This window comes from Brassica rapa, chromosome A02 (assembly GCF_000309985.2).
Source record: "Brassica rapa cultivar Chiifu-401-42 chromosome A02, CAAS_Brap_v3.01, whole genome shotgun sequence".
NCBI lineage: Eukaryota > Viridiplantae > Streptophyta > Magnoliopsida > Brassicales > Brassicaceae > Brassica > Brassica rapa.
The window spans coordinates 1,385,177-1,410,021 of NC_024796.2; the positions used below are offsets into that span (position 1 = coordinate 1,385,177).

Consider the following 24,845-nt stretch of genomic DNA (forward strand, 5'->3'; position numbering starts at 1 on the left):
AAAATATAATAAATGTTTACAATTTATATTTTTTAATAATTATTCATTAATAAAATTTAATCAATTCAAATATTCATAATTAATATTTACTAAAAAATATAAAAAAATTATTTTTTGTGAAATAAGAATAAATTTTTTTAAAAAATTATTTTCAAAAAAAATAATAGTTTTTAATAAGAAAAAATAGGGTTCGGAAATCCAAAAACTCGAACCGGACATAGAAAAAACGAATGTTCCTACACATCGAGAAAAAGAAATTAAAAAGCTTTTTTTGTGTGTTCAAAATTGTTGTGCTATGAATGATTCTTCTGGTTCAAGACTGTTGTTGAACCAATGATCAAGCACTCTGGCAAATAATATGAGACTTTTTATTTCAGTGATGAGTTGATTAAGACTTTTTTATTTCAGTGATGAGTTGATTAATGTTTTTAATCATTGTCATAAGAGAGGGATCTTCACATGCCTTAAGACTTAGTTTAATCAATCCCCTTTGAAAAGAAAAGTCTAATAAACATTTCCGCAGTTTTGGTTTTTCTCCTTCCTATAAATAAGAAGAGTGAGAAAAAGGGCAAAGATTCGGTTTTTACTTCAGAAAAATGTCGTGGTAATAAGAGAAGAAGATTTGACCAAACCATCACCGCTTGTGACTGTCTGTCTCTTTTTTTTTAACTTTCAGATTAAAGAAAAAAGTTTTTGACTTTTCTTTCCTAATCAAAGCTGCTTTGGCTTTGGCTTCAGTTTAATGGAGGCCCAATCGTTCTGCTGTTGAATGAATCATTTTTTTTTATTTTTTCTTCATCATACTACTACTCTCGGGGCCTTGACTTTCTTTTTCTTTTTAACATTTATTCTTCTCGTGTTCCTCTTTCCTTCTACTTGCTTTTGTCTTTTTGTCCTTTCACTGTTCCCTCTGTCGTGAATCCCAAGCTCGCAACTTTTGACGTCTTTTCCTCTTCTGGGTAAGTTCTTTTCTTCTTCCTGTTCATCGAGTAAAAATCCGATCTTGCTGCTGCTTAGTTCTATGGAGACAGAGAAAGAGAGGGGCTTGGACAGTGTTTGACCTAAAGGCGTGAAACAGCTTTGTCTTGATGTGTTTTCAAACTTTGACGAATCGGTTACCATTGCCCTAAGGCGATTGCAATGTCTTGACACGGTTTTGTCTGAAAGATTATGTTTCCCTTTTGAGTCTTTGATCTGACTTTTTTTTCTTTTACTTGTCCTTTCCGACAGGTTATATTACCCTCAAAAGTCTCGAGATTTTTCTTAAACTGGTCTCAACTCGGTGGACATGATCTTTCAGACAGCTTTAGTTTGAGGTCTTTTCTTTAGGAGTTATGGGGAGTTTTTGCTCCAAGAGCCTAGGAATAAACTTTGGCAGTGAGTACTCAGGTTCAAGCGTGACTGATGATATACGAGAACACGATTTTGGCTACCAACAACAACAACCACCTGGTCAAAACTGTTTATTGGGTCCTCCTGGTACGAGGCAGTGTATGGTCAAAGACGCTAAAGAACAACCAACTCAGCTGAAAGATATGTTCTCATTCCGAGAAAGAGAAGCTGAAGATATCTACGATGGGATTCCGAGGTTGCCATCGTCTCAGAAACTCCGGCCTGCAAAATCTACTCAAACTGCTGTTTCAAAGGTTAGTTTGGACGAATTAGGATCGGGGTTCCGATACCATATTAAGTTAGAGGATCTTTCAACCTAAAACCAAGCTAAAACCAAACTGGTGATAAGTGGATTGGTCCCTTAAGGCTAAGATATGAGCTTTCAACTTAACTCATGTCTTAGCGTTTAGGTTGTAGTGTTAAAAGGATTGTCTAAGAGATGTATGGATCGGATTGTATGGATCGGATTCTGATACCATATTGAGTTAGATGAGCTTCCAACCTAAAACCAACTGATTATAAGTTGATTGGTCCCATCTATCTTATATATTACTTTTCCTTCCAACTTCCAATATACTTAGCAAATGAAATTGTCGCTTGAGTGGCAGGTTACAGAAGTAGGGAGAGCGGGGTTAGGTAAAGCGAAGGATGTGTTGGATACACTTGGGAGTAGCATGACTGATCTTAGCAGCGGTGGTTTTACTTCTGGAGTTGCAATTAAAGGCAATGAGCTTGGGATCTTAGCCTTTGAAGTAGCTAACACAATTGTCAAAAGCTCAAATCTCATTGACTCACTTTCTAAGCAGAACATCAAGCATTTGAAAGAAACTGTCATTTATTCCGAAGGTGTTCGGAATCTTGTCTCTAATGATTTTGATGAACTTCTCAGACTAGTTGCTTCTGATAAGAGGTGGAAAAATTCGAAAGTCATAGACTGCTTTGTTAGCTCTTTTAAAAAAAACATTGCAAGATAGTTAAAACTTGTTGTGTTTGCAGGCAGGAGCTGCAAGTTTTCTCAGGAGAAGTGGTTCGGTTTGGAAACAGATCTAAAGACTTCCAGTGGCATAATCTACAGCGCTACTTTGACAAGTAACTTTATATAGAATCTTTATGTGTTATAGCCTTTCTTTTTAGTTGTTTAATTTTTTTTTTTGTATTCTCAGGATTATCAAAGAGTTAACCCCTCAAAGACAGTTGAATGAAGACGCAGACTTAGTTGTTCGCCAACTGATGGGTCTAGTGCAGTATACTTCTGTGAGCGAATACTTTCTTGCTACTTTAGTAAGCTATGTGTCATATTAAAATGTCAATGATGTCACTCAGACATGACTCTTTTTGGTTCAGGAACTATACCAAGAGCTTCAAGTATTGGATAGATTGGAGAAAGACTATGATCAAAAGCGCCGAGAAGAAGAGAACTCAGCTAGCAGCAGTAAAGGTGATGGCCTTGCAATCTTAAAAACGGAGCTTAAGTCCCAGAGAAAGGTAGTGAAAAGCTTAAAGAAAAAGTCCTTGTGGTCAAGAGGTCATGAAGAGGTACTACTACTTCTTTGTCATTTAAATTGCATTTCACAAAATAAAATACAGCCAAAAACTAGCCTAGATTATTGTGGTGTGTTCATCTTAACGGCTGGTTTGTATTACAGGTGATGGAGAAGCTAGTAGACATTGTTCACTTCTTGTTGCTAGAGATTCATAACATCTTTGGTGGTGCTGGTATGTAAGTTCCTCCTTTATGTACTTTCCACCATGTGCTACTGAGCATGTATCCAAAGCTTTTGAATGTTATCTTATTGCTCAGATGATCAACCAGCGAAGAAAGGAGCAACGGATCATGATAGAAGATTGGGACCTGCTGGTCTTGCTTTACATTATGCAAATATAATTATGCAGATTGATACACTTGTGAGTGCTCAAAACAATAGCCTTACTTCATTTGGTTTTGTTGGTTCTAATGTGTGTTTTGATGGGTATAGGTCGCTCGTGCAAGCTCTATAACTTCAAATGCAAGGGATTCTCTATACCAAAGCTTGCCACCTGATATAAAACTGGCTCTCCGTTCCAAGATTAAGTCCTTCAACGTCGATAAAGAGGTAATGTCTTCTTGTCTACACTCTCTGATCTACAAAACTGAAGAAAGAATGTGCTCTTATGTTTCTCCTTACAGCTTTCAGTGACACAAATTAAGGACGAGATGGAGAGGACACTGCATTGGCTTGTCCCTATTGCAGCCAACACAACCAAGTAAGAAGCCTGACCATTCTTTCGTTACCTTGACTTAACATTATGGCTAAAGATTGTTGAATGGGTTGTTCATTGCAGAGCTCATCATGGTTTCGGTTGGGTTGGAGAGTGGGCAAATACAGGGTGAGTGGTTGAATGAAAATGAGACACTGCAACTGCTCTCTGCTTGCATGTTTTTTCAATGTTTTTGTTTTTACCTTTTCAGGAGTGACTTCACTAGTAAGCCTAGTGGTGGAGAGATACTACGAATCGAAACACTTTACCACGCTAGTAAAGAAAAGACAGAGATCTACATTCTTGGACAGATCATTTGGTTACAGCATTTGGTTACAAAAGCAAAGAGTGAAGCACGTGGAGGTCCTAAGCTTTCTTCTATCAAGTCTAGGAACCAGCAATTGGTATCTGAACCACTCAGTGTCCCGTTAGTAACGGAGGAAGAACAAAAGATGTTACAAGAGGCGAGCAAGAGGAGGAAGAGGGGAACTCCATGTGTTAGCAAGAGTCATGATTTTGATTCAGAGTACTCGCGTGTGAGGAAGTGTGACCCTCTGAGCAGAAGCAGTGAGTATTTTCGTGGAGTGAGAAGAAGCAAATCAGCTGCTGTGAAGAGGTTTTCTTCAGGTTTTCCATTTCTTGATTTTGTTATCGATAAGGAGAAGGCGTTGGATGTTATTGATCGTGTTGATGTGCCGAGAGATTACAGAGCGTTGTTGAAAGAAGGTAGCCTAAGCTTCTAGTGGAGTGCTTTGCGGTTCATGTGTTGGGTTGTATATAGGAGAATGCTATGGAAGAAGCTGTTCATGTGACTACTTGTTAGATCATTTACAATATTTCAAATTCAATATAGTGACACTTTCAGAAAGTTTCAAATAGCGATGATGATTAAATGACTTGCACCATTCTCTAAACACAGTAAGAGACTAACATCAAGTAATCATAATCATACATTGAAATTAGAATCTGCAAGACTTGAAACATTTATTTCAACAAGTAAAGGAGAGGCAAAAGAACCAAAAATTCGAGTAATAGTGAATAAATATGTTCAACATCATCTCGCAGCTCTTACACAAATGATGTGAATGGCAATGCATTAACAGCATTAGAGCATTGTTTTTTTTTTTCGTTATTGTCAACAAAAGAAGAAAGCAGTTCAAAAGAGATGAATCAAAAGCCCTTAAGCTGCTGCCTCCTTGGAGATCTTCTCTGCTTTCGCAACCACCTCATCGATGCCACCAACCATGTAAAAGGATTGTTCAGGAAGATCATCGTACTTGCCATCAAGCAAACCCTACAACAGTTGACAGTTCAAATGAGTTCATATGTAGCAAAACAATGATGTAGGAGGAAAGAAAGTGATATGTACCTGGAAACTGTTGATGTTTTCCTTAAGGTCAACGTATTTTCCAGGGGCACCCGTGAAGATCTCAGCAACATGGAATGGTTGACTCAAGAATCTCTGGATCTTACGGGCACGGGCAACGGTCAGCTTGTCATCTTCACTTAGCTCATCCATTCCCAAAATGGCAATAATATCTTGCAAGTTCTTGTAGTTCTGTAGCACTTTCTGCACACCACGAGCAGTGTTGTAGTGCTCCTCGCCCAGAATGTGAGGCGAGAGCATACGGGATGTTGAATCCAGAGGATCCACAGCAGGATAGATACCGAGCTCGGAAATCTTCACATGGGAAAGACAAAAGTATCAATATATTATTCAAAGAAGCATCAGAAGGAGACAAGTTCACACCTGTCTAGACAACACAGTTGTGGCGTCTAAATGAGCGAAGGTTGTGGCAGGAGCAGGATCTGTCAAATCATCAGCAGGGACATAGATGGCTTGGACAGAGGTGATGGAACCTTTCTTGGTGGTTGTGATTCTCTCTTGAAGAGCACCAAGATCGGAAGCCAGAGTTGGCTGGTAACCCACAGCAGATGGGATACGACCAAGCAAAGCAGACACTTCTGAGTTGGCCTTCACAGAAGAGTAGAATCAGTTAAATTCACAACTCTCTTTATCACAATGTATGGCACACAGGCGCTGATAGATAAAACAAACAACATAGCTCACCTGAGTGAATCGGAAAATGTTGTCAATGAAAAGCAACACATCTTGGCCCTCGGCATCACGGAAATACTCGGCAACGGTCAAACCAGTAAGTCCAACACGGGCACGGGCACCCGGGGGCTCGTTCATTTGTCCATACACAAGAGCACATTTGCTCTCAGACTGTCAGATGGGAAAGCAAAGAGCTCAGAAACAAAGATCAATCAAATGCCATTTGCAGGAAAAGGAAGGTGAAGACTAATCAAAATTATTTGAAAACCTGCTTCTCGCCTAGCTTGATGACACCACTCTCAATCATTTCTCTGTACAAGTCATTGCCTTCACGAGTTCTTTCTCCCACACCAGCAAACACGGAGAAACCACCTTCATCACAAGATACCAGTTAATAACTAAAATTAGAGCCCCGTAGGGCAAATCATGAGAATACAAATATACAAACCATGAGCTTTGGCGACATTGTTAATCAGTTCCATAATGAGCACTGTCTTCCCAACACCAGCACCACCAAAGAGCCCAATCTTTCCTCCTCTCTGGTAAGGAGCAAGCAGATCAACAACCTGTAATGAAAAGCAACAAACTTTAGCTTGTAACATGAACAACAACACGTGTAGCCTATGAGAACAAGTCCAAAATCTACCTTAATACCAGTGGCAAGGATCTCTTGCCCAGTAGCTAGATCAACCAAAGCTGGAGCATCTCTGTGAATAGGTAGGTAGTGCTCAGTCTCTACACAACATCAAAATCAAATTATCATAACAGGTTCACTAAACACAAGACATTGATCAAAAGTATCTCAAAAACACTTACTAATCTCGCCTCTCTCATCAATAGGTTCCCCAAGAACATTCATAATACGTCCAAGCGTAGCTCTCCCAACAGGAACCTTATAAAGTGAAAACAAAATAAATAATTAGTCATCCCACATTCCACAAAATTATTCCTTTGTAAATGAATATACTTTAGTGTATCTTCACAAAGTCAACATCGAATTTAACAGATCTAAACACGTGGAACCCTACTTACGGTGATCGGAGCTCCCGTGTTGAGCACGCGCCTTCCACGAACGAGACCCTCAGTACCATCCATAGCAATGGTCCTAACCACATTCTGCCCCAAGTGATGAGACACCTCAAGCACCAGCCTCGTGGGGTGATCCTGCACCTCGAGTGACGTCATGATCGGAGGCAACCCTTCCTGATCTTCGAATCTCACATCCACAATGGCTCCGATCACCTGGCAAACCTTCCCGATCGCGCCTTTCCCGCCGTAATCGTAACTCTTCTTCTTCGCCTCATCCTTAGCTGGAGCCGCCGCAGCTGAATTAGCCGGCGAGGAGGTCGAGTACTCGGCGACGCGTCCGAGGATGTCGCCGAAAGGAGCTGCGCGGCGAGCTGGGGAAGGAGAGGGGAGCCTAGGGTTGCGGCTTCCGAATTTGGCGGCGGATCTGGCGGAGGATGAACGGAGAAGCGACGATAAGACTCTCCGAGACGCCATTAGTGTGAAAGAGGAAATGGCTAGGGTAACTACAGTACCTGGAAACTATAAGATGGAGTGGTTCTGTTTTAGGAAACTTCCATCGTTATTGGGCTTCTATAATGCGCTTATTTGGGCCTAAATCATGCTTTGGAGAAAAAGACTGATGTACAAATAATATTTATGCTAAATAATATTTATGCACTTTAAAAGCGCCAGATTGAATTTTTGATTGAAAATTGTATTGTCTATAAAATGTATAATAATTATATAATATCTGTGAATTTAAAGATATATTATGTTTCTATTTTGTGTAAACGATTTTATATAGTTAGCTAACTTAATTGTGCTAACATTATAGGATTCTAAACTGTTAGAATACGTGGTGTTTGTTTGAATTTGTATCCTGTAAATACAGTGTGATTATTAATATTTTTTTGTGATCGTTAATATTCTAAAAAAACAACCTTCTAAGTTTTTTTTGGGTAAAAAATAGAAGAAAGTTGAAGGTGTTTTTTAACATTTACACCCGAAAAAATAAGTGAATAGTTTTTTTTAAAAAAAAATCTCCATTTAAAATAGTATGAAAATCGATCAACGAAATGATTTTCAAAATTGCACCCGATAGTGTAGTGTATTACTTCCAACTTGGAAGGGTTGGTAATTCTCAATTTCTCATGATATTCCAAATTTCTTCATATCTCTATAATTTTACAAGAAGTTTTATTTTTCCTTATTATGTGATTAATAAAATCTGTGCAGATACATTTTAGGAATATGGGATATTGTGTACAAATACATACCTAAGAGTTAATTATTTGTTGTTCAAAAAAAGTTTAATTATTTATGTGAAAACAGTAAGGGTGAAAGATTTGAATAAGATTGTGAATTTGTAAAACATAATTTTTCCCAAGTGATGAGAATATTTAATTGGTTATTTGGATTCATAATTAGAAACGTTTGTTATCGGTAAATATTATATTAATAATATTGATGACTCATAAATATTTCTACGAAGAATAGTTGTGATTCTTTTTGTTTTTGGCTAAAAAATAGTTGTGATTCATTTGTTAATGAGTTGCTAAAATATTGGACTAATTGATTAGCCTGCAAAAAGGTGAATTGTTAGAAAATAAATAACTTTGTTACTCATAAATAAAAGATAATGACACAAGTGTATTTTTTAGCAGAAACCAAGAAAACCTATAAAAAGTCTTTTTTTTTTAATATTATAGATAGATAGATAAATTTTGGTAGGTCAAAGGTTAATTAGAAGATCATGCCAAACACACACTGTTTAAAGAAACTAGCGTTAGTAAATTAAAATCTCTAAAATAGCTAACACATACAAATGAATATATATCAGTATATGAAATTTGTAAATATGCCGAAAGAAGAACTGATTGATCTCACAATTCAAGCTTATTAGTATCACTTATTGTTAAATTGAACCTATTTTCAAAAAAAAAAAGAATTAGAAAGAAAGTGACAAAATATTTTGAGAAAATAAAAAATTATATTTCATAAATTTTTCCGTAAAAATTAATTTTTAAATCACAATTGATCATTTTTATGATATTCAAGAATAAACATCATCAATATTGAGCATGAATATATAAGACTGTGTAATTAACAAATACTATATGTACAAGCACAGTACAACTGTTTTATGAGGTGTTAAAAGAGAAAAGAGAAAATGACCACAATCTAACACCAAGGTGTTAGACCAAATGATACTAACATAGACTTTCACTGATAGGAAATTCAGAGCAAGATAATAAATTGCACAAAATTTTTTGAAGTTATCATTTGACATAAAGCAAGTTATCATTTGACATAAAGGAATAACTTACAAATGAGTCAGGGACATTTTCATCCATTTCTCCAGTTATGCTTATATTGGAACTTTCTACTTGTTTTTCCTTGTGTCAAATCACTTTCCAAGATTCAAAATCTGATACTAGTATTAATTTCCTGTTTTTTTTTTAGTGTTGTGGAGCAAACCTTATTAAAATGAGCTAATATTAAATAGATGAGAGGATTTAACTCTTAGGAGATAGAAACCAAAAATACAACTCAATCATGAGACATTTTCTTTCTATGGATCCAAACATCTCTTTAAGTTATTCCCAAAAACACCAATCTAATCCAATACTTGGTACAATCAACTCTATAAACACTATGCACTCTTCTATTAGTTCTAACTTTATTTATAGTTTAAATATTAATTAACTAATTATTTAAAGAAAAATGATAATTATTATTCCATATATTCCATTTTATTTGGTGTTTAAAGAATTTTTTTTGTTGCAAATTAAGTGATGTTTTCAATATTCTAGATGAAAGTTTAATGTACTTTGATATTTGTGACCAATTACATAATATTGCATTTTTCTAATTGGTTGAATTAATTTTATTTATCAATATTTTTATGTAACCAAAGTACCTTTTATAATAGTTAATAACATTTTTACAAATATTTATGCATTAATTAATCTTTAAAATCAAGTAGGGAGTAAATTAGAAGAGATGGATAATTCCACAGCGTTGATTTAATTGTTACGGACACTAACATGAAAACCAAAGAAGTCAAATTTTCTTAACAATTTAATTGTTAGGCCCATAAAAGCCCATTTGAAAAGCCCACCAGAAACAACAACGGAAGCATCAGATTCAGGTTCTGTAATTACCCTAAGCATATCCTCTCTCTCTCTCTCTCTCTCTCACATACACACTAATGGCGTCTCGGAGAGTCTTATCAACGCTTCTCCGTTCATCCTCCGGCAGATCCGCCACCAAATTCGGGAGCCGCAACCCTAGGCTCCCCTCTCCTTCCCCAGCTCGCCGCGCTGCTCCTTTCGGCGACATCCTCGGACGCGTCGCCGAGTACTCGACCTCTTCGCCGGCTAATTCAGCTGCGGCGGCTCCAGCTAAGGATGAGGGGAAGAAGAAGAGTTACGATTACGGCGGGAAAGGCGCGATCGGGAAGGTGTGCCAGGTGATCGGAGCCATTGTGGATGTGAGGTTCGAAGATCAGGAAGGGTTGCCTCCGATCATGACGTCACTCGAGGTGCAGGATCATCCCACGAGGCTGGTGCTTGAGGTGTCTCATCACTTGGGTCAGAATGTGGTTAGGACTATTGCTATGGATGGTACTGAGGGTCTCGTTCGTGGAAGGCGCGTGCTCAACACCGGCGCTCCAATCACCGTAAGTAGTTTAGATCTGTTAATTCGATGTTGACTTTGTGAAGATACACTAAAGTATATTCATTTACAAAGGAATCATTTTGTGGAATGTGGGATGACTAATTATTTATTTTGTTTTCTTGTTATAAGGTTCCTGTTGGGAGAGCTACTCTTGGACGTATTATGAATGTTCTTGGGGAACCTATTGATGAGAGAGGCGAGATTAGTAAGTGTTTTTGAGATACTTTTGATCAATGTCTTGTGTTTAGTGAACCTGTTATGATAATTTGATTTTGCTGTTGTGTAGAGACTGAGCACTACCTACCTATTCACAGAGATGCTCCAGCTTTGGTTGATCTAGCTACTGGGCAAGAGATCCTTGCCACTGGTATTAAGGTAGATTTTGGGCTTGTTCCTATAGGTTACACGTGTTGTTGTTCATGTTACGAGCTTAAGTTTGTTGCTTTCTTTGCAGGTTGTTGATCTGCTTGCTCCTTACCAAAGAGGAGGAAAGATTGGGCTCTTTGGTGGTGCGGGTGTTGGGAAGACTGTGCTCATTATGGAACTCATTAACAATGTCGCCAAAGCTCATGGTTTGCATTCTCATGGTTTCCCCAAGTAGTTTGTGCTCCAGCTTTGGTTTATTAATTGGTACTTCTTCGGATGAACAGGTGGTTTCTCCGTGTTTGCTGGTGTTGGAGAAAGAACCCGTGAAGGCAATGACTTGTACAGAGAAATGATTGAGAGTGGTGTCATCAAGCTAGGCGAGAAGCAGGTTTTCAAATAATTTTGATTAGTCTTCACCTTCCTTTTCCTGTAAATGGCATTTGATTGATCTTTGTTTCTGAGCTCTTTGCTTTCCCATCTAACAGTCTGAGAGCAAATGTGCTCTTGTGTATGGACAAATGAACGAGCCCCCGGGTGCTCGTGCCCGTGTTGGACTTACTGGTTTGACCGTTGCCGAGTATTTCCGTGATGCTGAGGGCCAAGATGTGTTGCTTTTCATTGACAACATTTTCCGATTCACTCAGGTGAGCTATGTTGTTTGTTTTATCTATCAGCGCCTGTGTGCCATACATTGTGATAAAGAGAGTTGTGAATTTAACTGATTCTACCCTTCTGTGTAGGCCAACTCTGAAGTCTCTGCTTTGCTTGGTCGTATCCCATCTGCTGTGGGTTACCAGCCAACTCTGGCTTCCGATCTTGGTGCTCTTCAAGAGCGAATCACAACCACCAAGAAAGGTTCCATCACCTCTGTCCAAGCCATCTATGTCCCTGCTGATGATTTGACAGATCCTGCTCCTGCCACAACCTTCGCTCATTTAGACGCCACAACCGTGTTGTCTAGACAGGTGTGAACTTGTCTCCTTCTGATGCTTCTTTGAATAATATATTGATACTTTTGTCTTTCCCATGTGAAGATTTCCGAGCTCGGTATCTATCCTGCTGTGGATCCTCTGGATTCAACATCCCGTATGCTCTCCCCTCACATTCTGGGTGAGGAGCACTACAACACTGCTCGTGGTGTTCAGAAAGTGCTACAGAACTACAAGAACTTGCAAGATATTATTGCCATTTTGGGAATGGATGAGCTAAGTGAAGATGACAAGCTGACTGTTGCCCGTGCCCGTAAGATCCAGAGATTCTTGAGTCAACCTTTCCATGTTGCTGAGATCTTCACCGGTGCCCCTGGAAAATACGTTGACCTTAAGGAAAACATCAACAGTTTCCAGGTACATATCACTTTCTTTCCTCCTACATCATTGTTTTGCTACATATGAACTCATTTGAACTGTCAACTGTTGTAGGGTTTGCTTGATGGCAAGTACGATGATCTTCCTGAACAATCATTTTACATGGTTGGTGGCATTGACGAGGTGGTTGCGAAAGCAGAGAAGATCTCCAAGGAGGCAGCAGCTTAAGGGCTTTGATTCATCTCTTCTACTCTTCTTCTTTTGTTGACAATAACGAAACAAACAAAACTAAAAACCGATGCTTTTGTCTGAGTGTGAGGGATCAATACCGAGAAAACAAATTTTATTCGTTGGAGTTTTTGCCTTGCAATAAAGGAGACGAGTGTTATGTTTTTCATCTGTATTTTATTAGCTTAGTTATGTTACTTCCCATTGCTTCTGACTGCCAACTCCTTGTTCCTTGTAATAATAAAATACATAACAATAATACCAAAACACTACTCACCGTCTTGTAATGATTATATTACTTTCTTCTTTTGTTCTTCTGTCACTACATATTATTCTTACAGGTACACTAGTTTCTCCCTCAAGAGTTGAAGAATTTATATATGTAGTATATTATTCTTACAAATAGAGATCCATTAGTTTCTTTTGATTATGATGTACAAAACATTAAGAAAGCATAAAGAAACAAAAACATATGTATATGTATATGAAATGTATTCCATGGAGTCTTCAAAAATGTTCGAGAACTGCTCCTGTATGATTAAAGCCACAAGATATATGCACTGCTCTTACATTCTTTCCCAGGTTCACCATTGCTGGTATCGCATAGTCTACATCGCTACCATGTCCCTGCAGTTAAACATACCATAACATTTATTCAATTTGATGCCATGTCTCATGGATTCTTTAGATAGTATAGCAAAATGAACCAAGAACTGAAATGATGTCGCATTCACATAAGCTAATTGTTTCAAAGATTTGATCGATAACAAAGATGATGAAACAAACCAGTTGTCCACCGGAGGAGTGTCCGTCATCAGAGAAAGTGCCGTGAGAACCTCCCCAGCCCCAGGTAAAGACTTTGTTATCTGCAAACACGATTCAGAAATGAATTGAATAACTTGCATAATCAAAATGGATAAAAAATGTTTTACCTGAAATGGCTGCAGTGTGCTTCCACCCACAAGATACATGAGTTACAGTTGATTCCAAGAAAGGACCTTCGACTCTCACAGGGGAGTGTGAGACATATGTTGACCTGAAACAAATTTAAGATAAAACTGAATACATGTACAGTTGCAGATCTTATGAGGAAACATACTAATCAATTAGGAAATGACTTACTCTGTGCCAAGGCACCCATTTTCGTTTGAACCCCAAGTGTATAGTTCCCCACCTCCTTACAAAAACGAAGGAAACAACAGAGACTGAGTTCTTACCAAAAAGGTACTAAAGAATAATAGAGAATTTACTTGTGACAACACATGTGTGGTAACCACCACATGCAACTTCTTCTGCGTATGGCACTTCACTGATAATAGATGGTGTTGTAGCATTCCTTACTCCTCCAAATCCCTATAAATTCGCACCATAAATAACTATAATGTAACCATAGTTAGTCTAGAAAAAAAGACATTTTATTTACCATCTTATTTATAGATCTCTCTCCGAACATGAAAGCAGAGCCATTCTCTGCATTATTTGGAACCAAACCTCAGAGGCTCAGACAGACAGTAACTACCAGTCTCGCACAATACTCATAATTGAAGAAAGTAACTCAATACCATCAGTACATACTGTATGCAGCAGACCAGCAGCAACGCTTTTAACCTAGTGTTCAACCAAAAGAACAGACAAGTATTAGCAAGAGAGTCTAAAGATTAATTTTCATCTAAGAAATTACCTTAATCCCCTCAAGTTCCTTGATAAGCCTTGGAGTAAACTCACTACAAGCGCAGTACAAGAAAACTATGAAGGAATCATGATATGAAAACTCTTGTGAGTAAAAATTTACATGAGAAAGAAACAAATATAGGAATTAAGCAAAAACAGACCAACCTTTTACTTTTTAAGATGCCAAAAAAACTGGACTCGTGACCGTGGCCAAGTCTTCCAGATCCTCCTCCACCCCAACTCAGGACTTCACCTCCATCTGCTCCAGAAAGATACTTAAAACACACACAAAAACAGGTGTTTAAGAATCTAGGATCCGTACCAGTAACAGCAACTGAATGCTCTGATCCTAAAGCCACTGATTTGATGGTGATCCCATTCAGAGCCTGCACTTTGGTTGGTACATGTACCACTCTTGCAGCATCTGTATAATAGAAACGAATATGTAAATAGGCAAGCAACTTTGATGAATTAGGACATAAATCACAGTGCACCATAACTTATTGAAATGTAAAAACGTAATTACTTTTTCCAAGTCCAAGCTGTCCACTAGTATTCTTTCCCCACATGTAGAGTTCCCCATCCACTAACAAAAAGAAAGAGAGCACAGATGTGACCAAGTAAGAAATAACATACAATTTATGTAAAGCACTGTACTGCACCAGAAGATGTAATGAAGAACATTGTGCTTATTTACCTGTGATAGCAGCAGAGTGGTAATAACCAGCTGAGATGTGCAGTATATCATTTTCAATTCCAGAAACTTCAAGCGGCTCCTACAACGTTTTATACACAAGAAACAAGTTCCAATTGAATACTCTGAGATAAAGACATGTGAAAAACAGAGAATCAAAGAAAAACAAACCCTATAGTTTTTTGCAAAAACCTACATACCAAAGCATGAGTGTTAACATGTGAGACACCAAGTTGGCCACAATCATTAAGACCTGTCGCAAAGACTCTCCTTGTTTCTGTCACATAGTGTAGGAAGTGTATGTTAAGCTCACAATCAGATTCAAAAAAGATTACTTTACAACTAAAACACCAAACATGCCTAGTCAGAGCCGGATCTGGGCACAGCAATCCGCCTATATAGCTAGTTTATATAGGCCCAATGGCCCTCACATTGTCGATTTTTTTAATTAAGATTAACTTTTTAAAAAAATGTTTATAACCTCCTAAATCTCAGATCAGTCCAATAAATAATAAAGATCCTATCACTCAAATTCAAATTCTGATCAAATAAATCGAATTAAAGAGGGAGATGACGAAAGATCACCGGTGAGGAAAAGAGTGTGAGCTCCGCCGCAAGCGAGAGCTCTAATACTGTGATCACTCAACGCAGAGCAAACGGCGGGTCTCCACCGAGACTCCAAGCTCCCTAGCCCTAACCTTCCGTAATCTCCACTCCCCCACATCGCCGCAAATCGTTTCCCGCTCTCGCTCGACAACCGTCTTCTTCCACGGGAAGCACCAATCGTCGTATCCAATTTCGAATTATCGAAAACTCCAGTGAAATGATTCTTCGATCGTTGAATCGTCGATCCAGAGATTCGAACTCGTCCCAGGGCTCTAGTCAACATTTTGAATACAGCAGGTTAAAATGGATCGTTCTTCTTCTAACGAATGTGAGAGAAGAGAGAATTGATCATGAGGAGATTGAGCTGTGTTGATGGAATCACATGATGGTGAAGAAGAAGGAAGAAACTGATGGATAGAAACAATGCTACGTCTTCTTCCCCGTTATTCAATTTCTGAGAGTGTTGTGAAGTTTTTTTGGATATCGGTCCTTCTAGTTTTCTCATTTTTCAAATTTCGTCTTAACATTTTGTTTTGTACATATTCACACCCAAATATAATTAAATTTTTTTTTTATCAAATAGAATAATTATGATTATTTTCTAAAAGGAAAATTTCAACTTAGGTTAACGAATAATGTAATCTTTGAGATTAACTAAACGTTAGAAGTTGAAAGAATCAACATTTACCAAATTGAAAGAATCAACATTAATACAATTCAAGATTCATATACATTACATTTGTTAAAAAAAATTTCAGCGGTAGGAGAGGAGAAGCACCACCACAACATCTATTAGACCTAAAACAAATTGTTTGAACTTGGAAGACAAGAAGAGTATATGAACTAGTCAACAAATAGAGGTAATTACTAAGCATGCAGATTATTGCATTCTCCTGGATATAATTAGTGTCATTTTCATTCACTAAATCAGTTCTATGTTATGAAACATTCTCACAATAGTCCAATCTGCGAGGGAAATGAGAACAACATACTTTTAGGGCCACTAGTAACTTGGGAGTGTGACAGTGTGTGGTGTGAAAGCCATGAGAGAGATGTGGAAAGCTTTATTCTCCTGTTAATTACTAACTTTATTAATTCGACTTCAACAAAGTTTATCCAAAACTTAAACAAACAAACTTATCAAGTGTTATGTAATAAGGAAACACAAATGTGACTCTCAAGACTTAAAACTCCAAATAAAAAAAAACAAAACACAATCCAAATGAAACCACAAAAAAACAATATCACTTATTGGGCACGTTTGTCTTGTTGTTGTTGATGGGAACTTGCACTACTGTTCACATTACATAGAGCCACATGAGGAGGAGACTCGAAAGAGAAAACACACATCCTACACTCTTGATCAAAGGAGTCGTTCTTGAACGTGCATCGATCGCAGAACCAGTAATCAGTGGTTACATCCTCATAAGCATCAACCTTAACATCACACAAACCATCTTCAAGAGTCTTTACAAAGAAACGGAAGTAGTTGCCAGTTGTTTCTGTTGTGTCTCCTAACTTCTCCCTAAAGGCAATGATACCTCCACCACCTGAGATGATTCCATCCGTCACCTCATGTAGAGTCTCTTTATGCTTAGAAAGATTTGCAGTAGCTTTCTCCCGAAGGTAATCAAGGTACTCCTTCTTGGCGATATGGTAATCACTTATGAAATAACCAAACACGCAGCTCCATTTCAGCACAAGTCTGCATTGAACAGTTAGCATCCATGCTTCTCTTATAGCCTTAACGTCTAGCTCTCTTGAACAATTAGCATCCATGGTTTTTTCCTCAACGGCTTCAAGATCCCATTTAGATCTCTGCAATGCGGCATCACTTGTCTCCCATAGTGTCATGTGACGTATTAGAGCCGAGTCGTTGCTTGGTTGGGAAACGGAGCAGTCAGTACATTTCCATACTCCATCATGATTTTCCACAAGACTGTAGCATTCAGGACAATGCTTGATCCTTTTAGCGGTCCGCGCAAGGTTTCTTGATTTATACAATAGTTCATTCAACCAAAAGGAAGCATTGTTGCAAGTCACGGGTCGGTGTGACTCTAGCTGGCAACTCCAACAGAATATGTGACCGCACAAACACACCACATCAAAGTCTTCTGATGGAACCTCATCATGACGCTTGATGGCGTAGTCGTCGCAGTCAGGACACCGTTTGATTGTTTCTTTGTTGCTCTCCATAAAAGATGCTAGAAGGTATCTCTCGTACATCTCCTTCACTGGCTCTCCGAGTTTCTCGACCGTGCCTGGTCCAACGGATGCAACACAGTCTTGACTTAAGCAAGAGATCGATAATACTCTCTCGTCCTCCTTCTTCTTCTTCTTCTTTAGAGTTTTGCTGAGATAATCTCTCCAGCAATCTCTAGAGAACTTATGTGAGCAAAAAGGCGTGGACACGAGATTATCATCTCCTTCACCGTCCACCTCAAGATCTTCATCAGAAGATCCAACCAAACCTAATTCCGACAGAAACTTCTCCTTGTCGTCTACCAAACGATCTGAAGCCTTGCACAAGTTCCAACATAGATGGACTAGGATCACGGTTGCATCAGACAGCGACAGAGAGAACACTTCCGAGATCTGAACTACTTCCTTCATCATCTTCTCACGGATCTCTTCTCTCGTATGAACGGAGTATAGTCTTCGCCCATTGTAGTTCATGTCTGTAAAAAAGAAATGAAAATTCAAAACCACAAAATAGCTAAAGACCATTCTGCTAGTAAATGGGAGAATATGTTATAAATGAGTAAATGACTTACCTTTGCTGCGGGTCGATGAGGAAGAATAGGGTTTAAGTAGCTTGTGGAACAAGTTAAAAAAAAATCTCTGAGGAATGGTGATTGATAGTGCTGATGAGTTTCGTTGTTGTTTTTGTCAACGACTAGTGATGAGTTTATAAACTAACTAACAACACGCGGAGAAACAGTGTTTTTTGAAACATTATTATTTTCTCGACGTGTCTGAAATCTGAAGACAATATAATACTATAGTTTTCATAAATGATCAGATATAAATGAAGCTGACTTTCACGCAATCAGTTGGAAGAGATGAATCACAGCTAAGAAACGCGTGAACACATTAGTCTTTTTTTTTAATCTTGTTTTTATCTCAATCCCCCAGAGATGTTCTAATATTTAATCTATTATATTTGGAATGAAGAACTAGTCACAGAACCTTGGTCAGAGACTTATCTGATGTAACTGTAAAGTAATTGAATCAACATCAGATTTTGCAAACCAGCTGATTCCAACTTTAAACCGGTGTTCATCAGTTGGCAGTCTGATCAAATACACCAGTTATCTTGCTGCGTGACGGATTGGTTCTTCATCAGGTGTAGATTGGGATGCTAATCTATTCTGTCTCTCATGGTTGACAATTTTCTTAAACAAAAGTTAATGGCTCCTCTTAATTTAAAATCTTCAGAGTATCCTTAATGAATCATTTCCTTTAAAATTTTCTCAACTAATCATCTATTACCAATTGGGTTTTGACGATTTAATGCCTCTTCCATGTTGGAAAAATCATTATTTTCCTCTCCTTCCTTTCTTTTTGATACTTTCTCTTTCATTCATCTCTTTCATTGTTTCCTCCTTTGCAACAAATTCAGAAAAATTTGAGACAACCACAAATATTTATCATTTTGTTGTTTCAATCTACTCTCATATAAATTTTTGATGAAATAACAAGAATTTGCTTACAAATGAAACATTGATGATGCTAAGAAACTATTAACAGACTACAATCTTTTTTTCCCTACTAAGAAACAAAGATGATAGAGAACTTCTCTCTAACACATCACAACACAGTAAAAAAAATCACCCTCCTCTTTTTTTATCCCCGTGGAGCAAAGATCCAATTCAAGAATGGTTTCTGCTCTGGTGGGTCCTGCCAGGAGTTGAAATAGTCAGAAGGCTGATACAAGAACTGAGGGACAAAAGCTTCACTCTGCAACAAGTCCATGGAACCACCGTTGCTGCTGGATCTGCTGCATCTTCTCAGGTCACATCTGAACAACCTGTGGGTACAGTAAGCTTTGATATCTTGCCTATGGAGAGCAGAGCGACTAAATATTTCAACTTACCAACACAATACACAGTGTGTTTTATTTGGAAGCTAAACTAAATATTTCAACTTACCGACAAAATAATTTGTCTTGGAAACAGTTAGACATGTGTACCGAACTAGAAAAGGAATCAGAAGTCTTGAGCATTTGTTGGACAGCAAAAAAATAAAATAAAGGAATGGCAGAGATTAACTCGGTAGTCATTGTGCAAAAGTAAAAACGCGTTAAGTTGGAATTTAATCGGTGGAGGAGTCTGATGCTTCCTTGTATTTATAACTGTCATTCATGCAATGTAACAAAGACAATCAGTTAACATGGCTAAAGAGAGATCATATACAATTTCTCTTCTTCTTCTTCTTCTTTCTCTGCTTCTGTGTTTTTCATCTCAATCTCAAGTTGGTGTTGCCGAGGCCAAACGTCACACACGTTAGTATTTCTATCCATAATTTTCAGTTATTTTAAAACTGTTCAAGTTACTATATACCTGGTTGTTTTATCTAGAAATTTGCTCGATCATGACCTCTATGTACACCAACAGATTCAGCACATATCGTCACATAATGCCGAAGTCTTCTTTTTTTTTTTTTTTTGTAGTTGCTACCAGGTATTCAGATTCTCGATGCGCCAATAAAATTCTCAAAATTCCAAGTAAATTTCTGTTCCAAAATTAGAAAACAAACATTCTTAAATAAATTGTCTGTACATAGTTATGGTTCAAGTTTGCTGAGGGGGTGTAAACTAGCGCCAGTGCTAAAGAACCTAATAATATGAATTTGCACGTCTTGGAAAGAGATTCACTTCAATTCAGAGAATGGGAGATGACAAGTATGAAGTAGGAATGAGATTTTGGTTTGCCACAAGAAGTATAGCATAGACATAAAGAAAATTTTGTCTTTTACATTTTCAAAGTAAGCTACACTTGATGTAAAACAATGGCTTTTTGATTTGAATAAATTTAACATTCAATTCAAAAAAAAAAAATTTGGACGTCTTGGCTCCAAATTTTGGGACATTGTTTTATAGCTTCCAAGTTATTATTTTTAACATTAAAAGTGTTTATGGTATTTTAAATCTCAGAACCTGAAAATCAAAGGATTACACCTCACTCGAAGTCACCCAAAGGAAAAGGACCATAAGTGATAAAATGAAGTTTTCAAACAGTGAAGGAGAGTACAAGAAGAGTCGACTTTATAATTGTGTAACTGTTAAAAGTCTATCATGGATTTGCTTATACATAAATCAATAAATGTTTCATAAACCAGATATATTCCAAAAATTATGTGGAATTTTTAACCTAAAAAGAGAAATAGTCTTCAATTATGTTTCTCTTTTAGCATAATCAATTAAAACCGAGAATCTGTTAAATCAATAAAAATATAGGGTTGCTATAGAACCTAAAGTGGCTCTTGAAAAAGGTGGCAGTGAAAGTAGGATACTGAAGCAAACAGTGAAGGAAGTGCAACACATGAGTTACTTTTTTATAGATGAGAGCTGAATGATGGGCTTGTTCACAAAAAAAAAAGCTGAATGATGTGCTGATGTAAGAAGACTCATGTGTGGAACTGAAGAGGGCAGCATATAAACACACTTTGGGAATGTCAAACCGAAGCATGCAGCAATATCATTGCTCTAGAGTAAGCTATGATCCCTTTCTTTTCACTGTTTGTATATTCATCTACATTAGTGCAACTGGTATCTTGAAGAATGTATAATTTTTCATATAAATATCTGATGAAATAACAAGAATTCACCTACCAATGAAACATTGAAGATGCTAAGAAACTATCAACACTCTACAATCTTTCTCTCACTACTAAGAAACAAAAGATGATTGAGAACTTCTCTCTAACACATCACAACACAGACCAAAAACCTTTCCCTCTCATCCTTTTTATCACCCCTGTGGAGCAAAACTCCAATTCAAGAACGGTTTCTGCTCCGGCGGATCCTCCTGCCAGGAGTTGAAATCATAAGAAGGCTGGTACAAGAACTGAGGCACAAAATCTTCACTCTGCAGCAAGTCCATGGAGCCACCACCGAACATGGAAGCATCAAAAGCATTCTCAAACTCCCCCCATTTAGGCTCGCTCTGAACCTCCCGCGCATCCGGTGACACCACGCGACCCCCCGAGCTGCTCGAGTCATCCTCTTGCAACGTCGGGTAAGTCGAGTCCGACGCATCGAAAGGCGATGAAGCCGCCGTCATGGTCATCGGTTTCTCATCAGCAGGGTAGTACTTCTCCATGGTCCCTTTCTTGTTGTAGATTCGACATAACACCCAATCATCAAGCTGTAATTAAAAAAAAAAAAATTAATAATCTAAATCATTATTACATTCAGACAAACAAAAAAAAAAAGGATAAGACAGAACAGAACATACTCGAAGGTTGTTCTTTTTGTTAACAGAAGCTGATCTGTCAACATTAGCGAGACGATACTCGTGCATGATCCAATTCGTCTTAATCCCTTTGGGAGCTTTCCCAGCGTAGAACACGAGCGCTTTCTTAATACCCAGCGTCTTCGGTTTACCGATCGGTTTATCAGCTCCGGTGGCTTTCCAATAACCGGTTCCCGCCGCCCGGTTAGGACGCGAACCGTTTGGGTATTTCCGGTCTCGTGGCGAGAAGAAGTACCACTCTTTCTCTCCGTACAGAGACATCTCTGTAATAAAAAAACAAAAAACAAATCTCTCGATTAGCAAACGATTCTCGAGAAAAATCTCGATTAATGATTAGAAAACCAATTCGATTTTTACCAGGAAGCTCCCAAGGGTTGAACTTGTAGAGATCGATTTCGGCGATGACCGGAGCAGAGATCTCCTCCGATGCGCATTTCCGGCAAAGGTAGAATTGCACAAGCTCTTCGTCCGTTGGGTGGAATCGGAATCCTGCTGGTAAGTTTAGCCCTGCTTTCATTTTTTTTTCAAAAGTCTTCTCTTCTCTTCGAGATCTGGGGTTTGTCTGGTGAAGATTGGAATCGAGGAGATGAGAGTGAGGAGACGAAAGGTTTTATAAGGACGAGAATTGCGGAAATTAATCTAATTTAATTTAATTTAAGATAGAGAGGGATGACACGAGGGGAGATTTTTTTAAGCACGTGCGGCAAAACTCGGCCGTTTTCTCTTCTAAACGCTGACGGCAGCCAGCTGGGGACGTACGTGGCCTAGTGTTAGTGGATGGTCGACGTAGTGAAAAGTAGTGATGATGTCACTGCTTGCGTCACCCGCGCCCTTTGTAGATTGTTGACCGACCTAAGTGTGTGTCAGCACCTTGATCCCCTGCTTCAAGTGTAGCTTATCCATTTTGTTCAGAATTGGTAATGAGATCTTTTTTTTTGGGTCTAACTTGGTAATGAGATTTATAAAACTTTCAACAGTTGTATTGTAGAGTGAGGGAGGAGTAAATAATCAAATACAATCCTTTTAATTAATTTGAGGAGATCTAGTAATGCGTATTTATTACTCTATGTATTATATTATATTAAGTATCGTTGTAAAGAATTTTTTCCGTTACAAAATAAGTATCGTTTTCAATTTTCAATGTAAAATTTATTAATTTTATTTAACAATTAATTTTTCTATTGGTTGAAATATGGTTACCTGTATAAGTAATTGTGTTTTCATATAAAAAATATACAAAATTAATTATTTTTTAATATGTGTGCACAAATTCAAAGTGACATTTAAAATGAAACAGATGGAGTAATACTTAAAAAATTTTGGCTCGCTATTATTCCATATGTTTCGAAAAATAAATGTTTTAAAAAAATATGTTTTAAAATTTCACACATATTAAAAAAATATATGAAATTTTGATTATTAATAAATTATTTTTGTACGTAACTATTTTCCGTAACTTTAACCAATACAATTTCAATAAAAAACTATTTAAAAAAATACAATTTACTATTAATTAATATATTGACAATGTATTTTTTTTTAATATAAAACATGTATCTTTTTAAGAAGTATAATTTAATTTAAGATTCTTAACTAAGATTATTTATGTTTTCTCATATTTGTTTTTTTGTGGGAACAATAAATGTCCTCAGCAGCCATACTTTTATTATATTCAAATGGATACACTATTGTTAAACATTGCTGAAGATAAGTCAGAATTCCTTGAGGTGGAAGTTTTGGGTGTGTCTTGTGATTGGACAGCCGATGATGAAACTACGGTGGGCTTTGTCGCAGTATATAAGAACTTCTTCCTTGAGCGAAGCTCGCGTCATGGCTAATGATGGATGAGGTCATCTAACGTTGAATCGTAGTCTAGTTGTGCAATAGCCAGTCGTAGTCACACACTCGCGGCTTCTTTTTTTTGTTCCTTACATAATCTGTATTTTAAACTAGATTTTTCGCGACTTGCAGTATTTGTACAATATACTCTGATTTGTTTAAGTTTTTTAAAGAATAAACATGAAGTCTCTTCTATGTGAAAATCTTTTAAATGAAAGTTGAGGTATGTGTGTATTAGGGACTGACGTGGGCGTGTTCCCCGTTTGATGATCATCATCACTTACGTTTCTTATCATATATATAAATATGATTATGTTCTCTTCAAGTTGGTGTTGTTTAAGACTTGGTCTTTCATTTTAGTATTAGAATTCCATTAATGTATAACACGAACTTTTGTTGGTCAGACATGACTTTTTGTCAATTATGATTTTTATTTATTGATATAATAACGCAGATATTTGTATAAGTCGTATCGTTTCATACACATAATTTTATTTTAATAATTAAGAGCAATGAAGACTTGTAGTTGTACTATGCATGTATTCATAATTGCCTCCCCATTCGTAACACTAATCTTGGGAGTTTATCGGATGTGAATTTTAAGTAAGAGTTAAGCCATTTATAACAGTTTCATATATATTTTCTCCAAAATTTGTTTAAGTATAACAACTTCAAAAGTTTAATAACTTCTGAGTAAGAACTTAGAAAATTATCATCCTGATAACATCATATTAAAATAGAGTTACATAACCAATGGTACGTAACAAAAACATTTTGAATAGCAAGAAAAGAATTAGGAAAACAGAAATTTACTAGAAACATTAAAATTCACCATTAATTAACCATTACGAATATAATATTCTTTTCAGGTAAAGCTACCAATAAAACAAGATAGAGTACTTAAAACAAACCCTAGACTATTATAAGAAGCGCCCTAATCATAATGATATGAACAAGTTGTTTATTGTCGTTTTGGGGTGGTAACAATCAAGTTATTTATAAGTAAAAGATACGAGTCATAGGACCAATAGAATAATATGATTTTTCCAATTACAAAAATCAGATAAATTGTATCTGGACTTGATCTGAATTTGTTATTATACAAATAGAGAAATCGACTTCATACTTTTTGCAGTTGTTTGTTTAGTTCAAGTCGTTGTGTGAATTGAAATAGGAAGCTTCGTGGAGCTTGATGTTATAGCTGCCTAACTTGACCTAAAACATATAAATATATACCTTCTTTTTGTGGTGGATTATTACTTTATGTGTTCTGTCGTATT

General features: G+C 37.2%; 6 protein-coding genes and 1 long non-coding RNA gene across 11 annotated transcripts; 3 read left to right on the forward strand and 4 right to left on the reverse strand.

The window, feature by feature from the left end:
* Positions 1–294: 294 nt before the first annotated feature.
* On the forward strand, positions 295–4,526 carry LOC103850709. 3 transcript variants are annotated; one of them, XM_033285058.1, is made up of 12 exons: positions 295–959; positions 1,215–1,646; positions 2,001–2,302; positions 2,389–2,481; positions 2,556–2,646; positions 2,737–2,928; positions 3,039–3,108; positions 3,194–3,297; positions 3,369–3,485; positions 3,560–3,636; positions 3,715–3,759; positions 3,842–4,526. In XM_033285058.1, the coding sequence occupies exons 2-12, from the start codon at positions 1,335–1,337 to the stop codon at positions 4,371–4,373; spliced, it is 1,935 nt and encodes a 644-aa protein (XP_033140949.1). In that variant the 5' UTR covers positions 295–959; positions 1,215–1,334; the 3' UTR covers positions 4,374–4,526. The 3 variants fall into 3 exon arrangements, with proteins under 3 accessions (XP_033140949.1, XP_009125741.1, XP_033140948.1); XM_009127493.3 differs by having other exon boundaries at positions 1,231–1,646; XM_033285057.1 differs by having other exon boundaries at positions 299–960; positions 1,234–1,646.
* Positions 4,527–4,583: 57 nt separating this feature from the next.
* On the reverse strand, positions 4,584–7,226 carry LOC103850708 (ATP synthase subunit beta-1, mitochondrial). The gene is made up of 9 exons (XM_033285059.1): positions 6,722–7,226; positions 6,506–6,581; positions 6,336–6,424; positions 6,138–6,255; positions 5,958–6,061; positions 5,702–5,860; positions 5,381–5,605; positions 5,000–5,311; positions 4,584–4,924 (listed from the first exon to the last, which is right to left on the reverse strand). Exons 1-9 carry the CDS (start codon positions 7,190–7,192, stop codon positions 4,811–4,813), a joined length of 1,668 nt encoding a protein of 555 aa, XP_033140950.1. The 5' UTR covers positions 7,193–7,226; the 3' UTR covers positions 4,584–4,810.
* A 2,635-nt stretch (positions 7,227–9,861) lies between these two features.
* On the forward strand, positions 9,862–12,488 carry LOC103850710 (ATP synthase subunit beta-1, mitochondrial). The gene is made up of 9 exons (XM_009127494.3): positions 9,862–10,379; positions 10,508–10,583; positions 10,665–10,753; positions 10,833–10,950; positions 11,029–11,132; positions 11,230–11,388; positions 11,485–11,709; positions 11,779–12,090; positions 12,166–12,488. The coding sequence occupies exons 1-9, from the start codon at positions 9,909–9,911 to the stop codon at positions 12,277–12,279; spliced, it is 1,668 nt and encodes a 555-aa protein (XP_009125742.2). The 5' UTR covers positions 9,862–9,908; the 3' UTR covers positions 12,280–12,488.
* A 154-nt stretch (positions 12,489–12,642) lies between these two features.
* LOC103850711 (ultraviolet-B receptor UVR8) lies at positions 12,643–15,688 on the reverse strand. The gene is made up of 14 exons (XM_009127495.3): positions 15,230–15,688; positions 14,845–14,921; positions 14,648–14,726; positions 14,477–14,536; positions 14,273–14,374; positions 14,116–14,209; positions 13,961–14,003; positions 13,842–13,887; positions 13,703–13,749; positions 13,530–13,632; positions 13,402–13,456; positions 13,212–13,315; positions 13,066–13,145; positions 12,643–12,906 (listed from the first exon to the last, which is right to left on the reverse strand). Exons 1-14 carry the CDS (start codon positions 15,531–15,533, stop codon positions 12,787–12,789), a joined length of 1,314 nt encoding a protein of 437 aa, XP_009125743.1. The 5' UTR covers positions 15,534–15,688; the 3' UTR covers positions 12,643–12,786.
* A 685-nt stretch (positions 15,689–16,373) lies between these two features.
* On the reverse strand, positions 16,374–19,504 carry LOC103850712 (probable E3 ubiquitin-protein ligase ARI16). Of its 2 annotated transcripts, none has more exons than XM_033285061.1 (2): positions 19,402–19,504; positions 16,374–19,280 (listed from the first exon to the last, which is right to left on the reverse strand). In XM_033285061.1, exon 2 carries the CDS (start codon positions 17,975–17,977, stop codon positions 16,499–16,501), a length of 1,479 nt encoding a protein of 492 aa, XP_033140952.1. In that variant the 5' UTR covers positions 17,978–19,280; positions 19,402–19,504; the 3' UTR covers positions 16,374–16,498. The 2 variants fall into 2 exon arrangements, with proteins under 2 accessions (XP_033140952.1, XP_009125744.1); XM_009127496.3 differs by lacking the exon at positions 19,402–19,504 and having other exon boundaries at positions 16,374–17,928; positions 18,025–19,306.
* A 94-nt stretch (positions 19,505–19,598) lies between these two features.
* On the forward strand, positions 19,599–20,614 carry LOC103850714. 2 transcript variants are annotated; one of them, XR_629708.3, is made up of 3 exons: positions 19,599–19,754; positions 19,923–20,236; positions 20,406–20,614. It is a non-coding gene; the product is annotated as an uncharacterized LOC103850714 (long non-coding RNA). The 2 variants fall into 2 exon arrangements; XR_004455370.1 differs by having other exon boundaries at positions 19,601–19,754; positions 19,923–19,976.
* A 409-nt stretch (positions 20,615–21,023) lies between these two features.
* Positions 21,024–22,348, reverse strand: LOC103850713 (protein ATAF2). Its single transcript, XM_033285067.1, has 3 exons — positions 22,084–22,348; positions 21,709–21,989; positions 21,024–21,618 (listed from the first exon to the last, which is right to left on the reverse strand). Exons 1-3 carry the CDS (start codon positions 22,241–22,243, stop codon positions 21,223–21,225), a joined length of 837 nt encoding a protein of 278 aa, XP_033140958.1. The 5' UTR covers positions 22,244–22,348; the 3' UTR covers positions 21,024–21,222.
* Between the last annotated feature and the right edge of the window lie 2,497 nt (positions 22,349–24,845).